Source organism: Diprion similis, chromosome 1 (assembly GCF_021155765.1).
Source record: "Diprion similis isolate iyDipSimi1 chromosome 1, iyDipSimi1.1, whole genome shotgun sequence".
Classification (NCBI taxonomy): domain Eukaryota; kingdom Metazoa; phylum Arthropoda; class Insecta; order Hymenoptera; family Diprionidae; genus Diprion; species Diprion similis.
In genome coordinates, this window is record NC_060105.1 from 11,600,519 (window position 1) to 11,612,263 (window position 11,745).

The following is an 11,745-nucleotide window of genomic DNA, read 5'->3' on the forward strand; positions in this document are numbered from 1 at the left end:
GGGGGATGAAGCGAAAGGTAGAGAATAGAGGCAAGACGCCAACTACGAGAAGGGTCTCACAGTTTCCGCATCCCGCACCATCCAGAGTTAGGTTATCGGTTTTATGTCAGGCTCAGGCTCGTATATGAAAGGTGTAAAAGTGCAACCTCCGACTCTTGTTCGCTCTTCAACTGGAGATAAATTCTTTCATTTGCCAGATGTCGAAGGAGGCCATTTTGTCAATTTTTTAATCCCTTGTTTATAAAAATTCTGGATTCAAAACTGCTCGGATTTTCGTTTCGTTTCTGTCGTAAACTATATTTATTTTAATAATATTGTAAGAAATTTGTACTGGTTTTTGAAAGGGGCTATTCGTTAATTATTTAAGGACGATTTTAGCCATTTTTAACCCCTCGTTGCACCATCTAAAAACATATAAGATTTTTTCGACTTCCCCTCCCACTTCTCACGTAAGATTTTACCAATAGTTTTCATGTATTTAAGATAAAAAATCGATTCGTTTGCAAACTCACGCAGTGCTGAGTGAAAACTATTGGAACGGTCCAAAAATATGTTTGAATTGAAATTACAATGGAATCAAAAGTCATTGAAATTGATGACGTATGACTGGTTATGACTCTTCAATTTCAATTTGGTAGACCATCTTGATGGAAGCCTAACCTCAATAATATTTGATAAGTTAACCTGGATAAAACGGTTTAAACAGAGTTTGATGAACTTATAATTGTTTGTTTTAATTAAGATCTTATCATCTTGGTTGGTCTCTCGGTGGTTGGAACTTACAGCCAATCGTGATCTAGATGATATCCCTGATAATAGGGCGTCAATTATCCTCCAATCTCCTTATCGCCGGCAGGCGTTGGGTATGGTTAATTTAGGGGGTAGGTTAGGGTGTCCCTTATTTAGGGTGTTAACGAATTTTTCCCGCACCACCCCTCAAATCAACTCCAAATAATTAGAAAACAATTACCTGATTTTTTTCAAATTTTTACCTCAACCCTTAAGATAGTTCGCTTTGTGGTCGAAGTTTCTTATGGAAATAACATGGGAAAAACGTTTTTTCCTCAGTATATAGGTATCTTATTGTAAAAGTAATAACGTTAAGAAAAAAAAAAAATAATTTATAACCGTGAAGTTTTATTCGGCATTAGTGATACTGTCTGGTAAAAAATTCACATAATCATCTCACGAAATCTCGACGAATTGCAGAAGCTCGAAATCTGACCTTTTTTTTTTTTAAAAGAAGTGCAATTCGTTTAGATTTGCTGGTATCGTGATGTAAATTTTTTTACAAGTAGTAGCACTAATGCCTACTAAAACTTTGCGGTTACAGGTTTTTAAAAATATTATTACTCTTGCATAAAAAAAAATATTTACTGAGGAAACAAGTTTTTTCCATATTCTTTCCATAAGAAACTAATTTTTTTTTTAAATTAGGCAATTCTTTTAGAATTATTTGAAGTTGATTTTGGTGTCAACACCCTAAATATGGGACATCCCAGGGTAGATAGGTACATAAAAACTCTGCTTAGGATACCTTCCGATTGAAAATTGGACGTTAGATTTTTCTTTAAAAAAAAAAAAAAATCATGTTTACAGAGGCGGAATTACATCGGGTTGGTCTTGCAACCCATCGCAGTGCATCGCTGTCGTCGTAATATTTATGATCCCTTAGCTTCTTCTTCTTCTTCTTCTTCCTCACGACACAGAATTACCAATTCACATTTGCTACCCTGCAGCAGTTGAAAGTAATGCTTTGCGTTAAACGTCAAATGAATTATTTATAAACTGAGGATCCTTGCGTGGCAGCAAACCTCAGAGCTTGTTTCCAAACCTCCATTAAGTTTAGAAAATTTCCTTCCAAGGTTCCTTAAACTCTAAGGACTTTTCCATCCTATATATGTAACACGTGAGGTCACGTCACGTCACGTCAATTCTTTTCACATGTATCGAGATTATACTTTACACATATGGTTTACTTGATCATCAAAGATACCAAAATCAGAATATTACACGGAGTGTCCAGTATTCATGGAAATTATGGAAACAGGGAACTTTATATCCCCTGGAAAAAAAAAACCTGGAAATTTTAGGGAAGTTCATAAAAATTTTGCTATTTGGTGAGAAAAAAAATGTTTCTCAAAAATTGTACGTGCTAGCGAATTCTTACAAATTTGTCTCACAATAAACTGTGCTCTAGTCATCAAGGTTCAATCATAGATAATTTTAAGATTTCCTTCGATGTTCATAAGCATTTAAAATTTGAAAAATTATGGATTGCTTTGGATTTTGATGTGAAAGTTAACAATTTATAAATAAACTTGTGATTCATTATATGATGACTGAGTTGCCACCTGGATTTGATAGTTTCTTTGGTTGACAATATCTCTGCTACGGATTTGTGATTTAAATTTTACCGTATCTGCGTGTTTCTTGTTTGTTCTTTCATTATGAAAGCTTCACCTTTATTATCAAGTTTTTCAAGTAATCAATTTTTTTTTCTATTTTTTAAGCAGAAGAATATTTAGCTATAAGTAAAGTCAACTTTGTTACCTTTATTCAATAAACAATATTTTTAATTTTAGAAATTCAATCAATAATTCTACTCGATTTCGCTAGGATGAATAAAATGACAAGATGACACCGATAAAACGACTGAAAATCATACATTTTTCATTTTCCAATCATGAAGTTTTTGGAATGTGCTTAAGTTCACTTTAACGATACTCTCGTGCACTTATACGTCGATATTCCCGTATCCCTTGAAAAATCTATAACTAAAATTACACTGTACTACAAATGATCAACTTCTTTAACGCCTTGAAATTTCGTAAGTTTATTTTACATTTCTCAGATCTAAAAAAATCATCATTTAATTACCGCTTAGCGTACTTCAATTCATATGAAAAAGTCATGGAGCTCTTTTGATCCTGACGACAGATCAGATACGACTGCCGCCTACTCCATTATTGAACCCTGTTCGAAGAGCCGCGCCCTTAAGAATGGCATAATTCTTCGATTGGGAGGCTCTTTCAATCTCTTCCGCATGTCCCCCTGGCGTTTAATTTTGAACGGGCGTGGCATGCAGGAAAGAAAAAAATGACGCCATTCCTCAAACCGTCAGAGAACATTCTGTGCCGAGTTATAATCTGGATCTTCCTCCTCTACTCTCTTACTCTAGTCAAAGAGCGACCAGATACAGAAGCCTTTTGTCCCTGACGAGACCGCACGAAGTGCAATCCTCTGGTTCCACGTCTCCCTCCATCCTTCCATCGTCCTTTTATTTTTTCTCTTTGTGCTTACCTGCAGGATTATTACTTCGTTTACTCTGATTCTCATGCTGCAGCGGCATTCGGGCGTGAGTTTCATTCTCTGGTGATATTCGCACCTCGTAATAAAAGTGTCCCATCGTTACACCCCACGTGGAGAAAATGGTGTTCCAAAAACACGCAGAGTGCAGGCATAGTACAAGCTACACGATTAAATTTGACACTGTACAAATTAGTCTGCATTCAATTCTACGGATACCACACTGAGCTCTGAATTGCCTCCATGTACTAATGACAAAAAACTCGTCGGCAGCTGGAAAAAAGTACTCTCGATGAGTTATGGGTCCTCGTTATGCAGCAGGTACCATTAGTCCAGTGACATCGTACAACGAACTCTGATATCTTCTGCATAACATATGTTTGGCTATTGCAATTCCATCTGTCTACACTTTTTTCACATGAATCTATGGTGAAAACATTCGTAAGTTTCGACGTATGTATGTTATACCATTCAAAAATGGTTTCTACTCTTCGATTTCGGGATCGGTCAAAAGTCGGTAGTCGGTTACGAAATTTCAAAACTTTTTAATGAACCATTGCAGATCGTGCGCGACAACCGCGTCTATAACTCGAGTTGCGTCTCCAACCATTGGAAAGGTAGGATCCTGTGGGATCCTGACTGTTGCAGCTGGTTGCAACACGTTCCATTTCAAAACAACTAACGAGTACAACGGTGTAATTAAAACGTTAACGCGGAGAGACGTACGTTTCTCCATTTTATTAGATTAGATTTTGATCATTGGGGATTGAATATGCTCAAGAATGTTTGAAATGACATTTTCTTTTTGCTTTATAAGTCAAGTTTTCTCTGAAAAAAGAAGAAAACATAATGGAATTAGAAATTATCCAGTGATGCGATATCACTTATCTTGCATTTTTTCTCACGAATAACAAACAAGTGACGTATTTCTTACCTTGAGACACGTTATATTCTGCTGGTGTGTTCAACTGCAGAAAGTTTATGGAAGTTGTTTGTGGAACAGGTGCATTTTATTTAATATTTTCGTATACTTATATATACTTTTATATGTATATATATGTAGGTACTCTTTGACGCTGCCCTTAATGGTACTTCCGGGGCATAATAAACGTTATCGCTTCGTCTCCCTTTCTTTTTCCTCTTTTTCTTCAACTTCTCTGTTTCCCTGACGGGGGAAGAAATATATTGGCTCCATTCCAGGATCCAGTGAAACTGAGATGGTTTTATATTACCGCACATGGCTCTCACCGGCGACTTGTGCGCCAAGCGTAGGACAGCAAATTGAAATCTGCAGAAGAAAAATAATGCTCGGGAAAAGAAAGTTTTGTAAAGAAGCAGATAAGTAAAAATGCAATTGCGTAGAGAAATTGATATTACAATTTCAGTCTTTAATTTTCAATGTCCTGGAAAAGGAATCGTTTCCGAAGCACCAAGTTTATCCGGATGAAAAAGGAAGTGGAGTCATAGCAAGTTTGCAAGTAGTTCAGCGGCACTTTGAGTGATCGGTTTTAAGTTAAGGAAGAACCGCATTGACTGAGATCAACTGTCCATTCTCTAGACCTCGAATCGTGTAAACCTGATAAAAACTTGACTTTTCATTCCCGAAGTAGCTAGAAAAACTTTCCACCTTCTCTGAAGAAGGATACAAGGAAAGTAAACAACACATAAAAAGTGCATGTAACCATATTCATCGAAAAAATTTTAACGCAGTATTTTTGACTGGATGTGAAAACCTTTTGAAAACGCTATTATAATTGTATTAACAAAAACGTTGAAAACATAACAACGAAATTAGATGAGTTTAGAAGAGGTGACGAAAAAGTACATTTTCTCCATTGCTTCATGACCATTTTCTACGACTTGCAATATTTTCGCTCTTAATACCTACGTGACGATTTACACTAGTACTACAGGACTCGAATGAGTGAATAGCCTTTTGTTACGGAAAATCCAACGGACGTGGGTAGCTGTATTATATAATCTTCATGGTGTCCAGAGCGGTGCGCGAAACCAACTTCCATTCAACGCGTAGCTGAATTACAGGCTCAACCCTTGTGTATACTTTACACCGAAAACCTTAGCCGAATGTTGAATTGCAGATGAATATTCGTAATCAAACTCACGAATTTTAGAGTCTAGACCTTATCTTTTATGCAATACTAGAAGTTCTGAGATGCACAGTTTAACATTCGTGTCTGAAATTCCGTATAATCGTCAACAGCTTTTTTCTCTGTTCCCCATCACCTCTTCCATTACCCTTTCATTTTTAAAAAAAGTTTTTTATTTTTTTCTTGACATTTTTCGGGTGCTTAGAAATCGTCGCGTTTCATTATTCGTTACTTCGATAGTATTCAAATTATTCAATTCAACGATGCACAATGGTATTTTGTATTATTAGTGCGGAAAGTAGGTAATTTCCGATGAGTCTGAAGCTTGCAGCGTGATAAAAGGCGAGTGCTCTAATCACATTAGTTCCTAGACGCTAGTCGCTCATTCTCACCTCTGGACACACGGTATATTTTGTAACACCAGTGAAGGTCCAGTTGACTGCACGTCAAATTGGGGTTAGGTTACGTCAGGTCAGTGACGCTGCGCGTAAAATTAAGACATTCGAAAGAGCGCATGCGCAAAAGAAAACCCTCGTGCGAAAAATGTAGCATTTCAATTGTACGCATGCGCCAACGTAGCCTTACCGCACTGTTCGGAAATGAAGTACTTTACGCATACTTCTGCACATTCTTTGAAAATTGAACTTTCCAAGCAGGTGTTACATAATATATGTATATACTATCACTCAAATGCAAAGAATCATGCGAAATACCGTATCGAGTTGTATGTTTTACATACCTATACAAAGCATCAAGCAATGCCGCATAAAAATGTTTCACCAACGCTTCGTCGTTCTTACTGTATTACATGCATAAAAAATCGGCAATATCATAAATTTTTATACGTCGATACATGCAATATGCAGAGCCATGTAACGCATATCACGTGACATAATACTGGAAGAACGGCGCTTTGCGTGTCGCTTGATTTATGCGGGGGTCCCTCAGCATTTACGCACCCGGTAAATTGAAGTCCTTTGACCCTACTCCTTGGGGAGTTGAGCAACGCCTAGAGCCACCGTGTCAACGAGGCATTATATACTTTACAAAGATGGACCTGTATCAATGTAATCGCCACCCCCGACCTCGACTTTACTCGGAATATCTGCGTTTAGTCTGTCGTTACTAGTTTTTACTAGATTTTTTTTTTTTTTTTTTCTTGTTTCTTGCTTCACTCATTTTTCATGGAACTTTGGAACAGAAAATAGAACACCGAAGTTCTGATTCCGCAAGTAAAAGAAATATTGGAGATTTTACATGTCTTGTGGTGAATATACGAACAGCACTTTTTGAGAGCCAAATCTACGTCAATTATGATAAATATAGTTAAGCATATTGTAACTCTTACTATCGGTTTTGTAAATGGAAAATATTTTTGTTTTTCGTGTGTGTTTATCTGCAACTAAATACTAATTTAGAAAACTTACGTAGATTTTGATCGCGAGATTGTTTAACTTTGTACAGGGAAAATGTTATAAGAATATTTTATGCACAGATATTAATTGATTTTTCTTCGTGAGATTTATTTTACGGTAAGTTCTATGAGCCAGATAAAATATGATCGTTCTCCCGAAACAATCAAGATTCCATTATGTTTGGAGAGATAGTTGATGATGATGGTGGATAGACGTGGGATTCGCGAATTAGCGATAAAAAATGACTGAAACTCGTGAACTGGGTCGGGATATTCGATGAACTGACAAAACTTGGTAAAAATGGTACTTCAATTTATTCAAGATATCGATCACGGGTTGTAACGCGAGTTCACGTGATATTATCAAGTTCCTTGACATTAAAATTTGGCTCACAATTACTTGGAGTAAATTATACTGTTGTTAATATTCAGGCTATGGGACTTGATTTTTTTCATTACACATAAATCATTTCGCCAGATTTAATGACGAGAAAATTTTTAAGTTTGTCATCGTTAATTTTTAATTTTTTTTTGTTTCTTCGTTTTATTCGAAAAAAAGGGCTAATGACTCTGGTCAAAATTGTCCGTAAGCCTCAAGATGTACATCACACGGTTTAACGAAGAATTTTTTTAGAAAAATTATTCTTTGACTCTGCAAAGATTGCCAACTATAAAGTCAAAGTCTTCGCCACGTTTATGGCACGCTGCAGAGCGTACTGGATATCGAGGTATGGAAACTCGATGAAATGAGTATAGAATAAAGGAATGAAAGCTAAGGAAACGCATAATAATTAACTTTCATTAATTCCAAACTTTTCTTTTTGATAAAACTTTCAAATCAGTTGCAAAAAGCCGTTCAAAAAATCCATTCATTACCGACCTCTACCGACCGTAGGTATAGTAGCGTAGCGCGTAACATGTGAGATTGCGGAACAGGGGCCTGATTCTGACTTATTTTTCACTCGTGAAAACGGTGATAAGCGCCATCTAGACCAATCAAAAGGGAGATTTAAATAGAAACTGTTCTTTTCACGACTGAAAAATAACCCAGAATCAGGCCCCAGGAGGACCTGAGTTCAAATTTCCAGGGATAGTCTCGACGAGGATCCGAGCGACTCGTAAAAATTGTAAAACTGGTCACGTCGTTCAGGCGCCGAATCGAGAAGCTGACGCGTAAATTTGGGCCTATTATGAAAATAGACTTGGGACTAATGTAGCCAAACTTGGACCGCGATTTTAGAATAAATGGCAAGCATCCAAAAGTAGAAAATTGAAGAAATAACTGATTTAGGCTTTTTTGGGACTTAAAGGGACCCCAAAATTAAAGATACGTATGTGAGAGTAAACAATTGTTCCGAATACAAATCTACTACAAAAAAGTAGGTGTCCATTGGAGGTAACATCGATTCCGTCTTTATTGGGCCAATAAATGGGCCCGGAGCCATTATACAATCCTTACATCTGATTCCTCGTCGAAAATATTCAACATTTTGTCTCCTACAATAATTTTTCAAAAAACTATTTTCGATTGAAAAGATATTTACGAGTTCCATCTTTTTTTATGCGTCAATTATGTTTATATTATTATACATGTACCTGGGGACGTTGCGTTGCGGTAAATGTAGGTTGAAGCATAATTTTTTCCCTGCTTTCTTTGGTTTTATTTTGTAATCAGTGTACAACCACCCGGCCAGATAACGATAAGCCGGTTGGTCGACTCGTGTCCTAACATTTTTACACTCAATTAAAGCGTGGGTTCTGTTTTCAAGTAGTATTTCACAGTAAAAAAATGTTGAATATCAGGACCGACATTTTTTTAATGTCAACTTTTATTGTGCTTCATTTTTACATACAAACTGTAGGACCATTTTAGTTTCGATAATACATATTATTCATCGTGAAAATTATTCGCCTATGAAACGGCTTATACCTTAAAAGAAATGGCAAACATTTTCAACATATTCGAAAAGATGAATTTGTTTGGTGAAATTTTTTCGAAAAACTCTGGATACGAATACAAAACTTTTTTGTATGATTTTAACGGAGTTCGGGGAAGAAATATATTATTTATATTTAATTATAATTATATAATTATAGTTGTATAATTTATAAACTAATTATAATTGTGTAATTTTTCTCAGAGAATATATCATATTGAAGCTAGTAACATTATTGCAACATTCGTAATGATTTATGCTGACGATATGAAAATTTTTTTTTTGTGCCCGTTTTTTGACCTTTCTAAATTTTCTAAAATAGTAACAAATTGTTTTTTTTTTTTTTAATTCGAACTTCCAACCATAGAGGGATATACAAAAAACATTTCCACCAAATTTCAGGTAAATCGGTCTATCAGAACTTGAGATATCATGTCGACCGTTATCGAAAAAGTCGTTTCTAGAAAAAAGCGTTTAAAGATTCGTTCCGGCCAGACCGATTTAGTTAACGCGTCACGTAAATAACCGTAACTCCGAAAATAATTTTAATTTCCAAAAATCCTCTCAGAGGCTAATTCTTAATGGTCTAAAACTTTGAAAATTTGAAGTAAAAAAATCGATTATCTCGTAACTTATTATTTCCCATCACCTAAGCATGTGAAATTCTACCAAACACGGTAGTCCTTACCTCGACTAAAGATGTCCGCATCCCATTACGAATTGTAGATCACCTTTCTCGTATATCCGTAGACTTTTTGCATCAATTGTTTTTTTTTCAATTGCAAATCGTAGTAGACATACCTTTTACCTGTAGAATTCGAAATACCGACAGAGTATCGGTTTTAGATCGGAGAGATGTTGTGAGTTAACCGGTCCTTTTATTTCAGAATCAAACTCAGGATGGATCGAACATTCTTTATCGTCTTGACAATCTGCGCAATTTCGCTACCCGTCAATCGTGGGGAACTTTATACAGCCTTGGCTGACATGGAGGAACTCTTGGAGACCGAATCAGTCCTCATTGATACCTTGCACGGATTTATTCACGCTCAAGAAGAACGACTAGCTACTCTCAAAAGGTAAGCGTTTATACTCATAATGTACCAGACGTCTGTACGATAGCATGATATAAAAAAACTATCTTAAAAATATGACGCAAAATATTTCTGGACTGTCTTCTTTTCTTTTTCCGAAGGGTTAATTGTCAGTATCGATTTTATTATAGTCTAAAAATCTGATATCCCGAGACCATTAGGGGGAAGGTTAGATACATTTTATAGTTATGAGAAATACTCCGTCGAAAAGTTATTTTTTAATGCGAAATTATGCATTATTGAATGAAAAATATGTACATAAAGTAAATGAATTACAAATAATCCGGTAAAAATGTTAGAATTTTTTCAGCCACGGGCTACTTCTTTTTTTATCTGTGTCAAATTTTGAAAATTGGAACCTTCCCCCTTAACGAAAGATCGATATTCGAAATTTTTTATTTTTGTTACGTTCTAGCTCATGGTTTTAATAAAGAAAATGAAAATTGTAGTCAAAATTTCATAAGAACTTTGGGCCTTAATGGGGTGAGGAAGTTCGTTAGTTGAAAATCAATACTTTTTTGCAATTTCATTACGAGATGGTCAAACGTTGACTATTTATCGAGTTTATGGGTTATTAAGCTACCGCGATTCTTCTGAAAATAGGACAAGATAAACCCTGAATTGTAAACAAAACCTGAAATAACGATTTTTCACCGCAAATCGTTTTTAAACAATGAAAAACCTGGTACATTCGATCGATTTCAATCTACGACGAGTCATTATTCGCAAAAAGATCCAACCGATAAGAAATTTTGTTATTAAAATTGTTATTGATTGTTAATAAAAAGTTGAAATTCTTTCTATGTTAATTCAATTATTAAAAAAAAAAAAAAAAAAAACGTGTAAAACAAATGAAAGCATTGTTACACCGAAATATCTATAAACTGGTGTATAAATTTTTCACACTTCATCTAAAAGAATTAATTCCTTCTATAGATCACAAGGATTATCGTTTCAAATAGAATTAGTAAATCCGAATGTAGTTTGATCCCCGCCTTTTATCGGATATCATTAAAGCTGATTGCAATCACTCATCCGTAACACTATACAGAAACCCGTCCATGTGTACAATGTATGGTGGATACAAGCCATGATGCGGGTATTTAAACCAAGGAATTTATCGATTGGTAATTAACACGTATACAAATTGGAAAGATCGGTAAAATACGCGAATTTTCGAAGCAGATGTCTGCCTAAATATTTTCTTCTTTTTAAAGTCCCCGCGATTCGACTGACAGAAGGAAATTATCATGGTGTAAATGGCTGGGTATAATAACGTGGATGACGAACGCAATAATTCGTTCGAAATAAAATAAAAAACAAAATTCAAACCATACAGGGAATATGATTGCGGAATTATGTTTAAAAAAAAAAAATCTATTTTGTAATTCTGACGACATATGCATTTTTATTTATTAAACAAATATCATTCATATGTACAATCATTCATGAAACATACAATTATTTATAATTATTATGTATTATAAACCATCTGCGAATCTGATACAATACTTGATTATTTTTTTTATTTTTATTTTTTGTTTTTTGTTTTTTTGTTTTACACACATAGACGAGATGAGATCGTTATCTCGTTAAGTTCATTCTTTCCGAGACTACTACTACGTTTTTTTTTTTTTTTTGCGATTATTTCTCATTTTTAATTTTTCAATCAGATTTTCAGTTTTTTTTTTTATTTGTTTTCTTTTGCCTCGATTCAATGTTTCTTCGAGTTATTTTGTTTTTTTATTTTTTTTTATACTTCTTTTTTTTTTAATTTTTGTGGTGATTTTTTGCGTTCACTTTTAATTTTTTCGTTTTTTATTTGTTTTTGTTTTTTTATTCATTTTTATTGATTTTTTTTTTTTTTTTTTGTATTTAAAAAT

At 34.8% G+C, this 11,745-nt stretch overlaps 1 protein-coding gene across 1 annotated transcript in view; it reads left to right on the top strand.

The window, feature by feature from the left end:
* LOC124410639 (prolyl 4-hydroxylase subunit alpha-2) overlaps positions 1-11,745 on the top strand; it is a 146,863-nt gene that overhangs the window by 105,711 nt on the left and 29,407 nt on the right. Inside the window, exon 2 of the mRNA XM_046889156.1 lies at positions 9,656-9,847. Within this exon, the coding sequence (XP_046745112.1) occupies positions 9,669-9,847 (179 nt within the window). The 5' untranslated portion in view covers positions 9,656-9,668. The remainder of the gene's footprint in view (positions 1-9,655; positions 9,848-11,745) is intronic.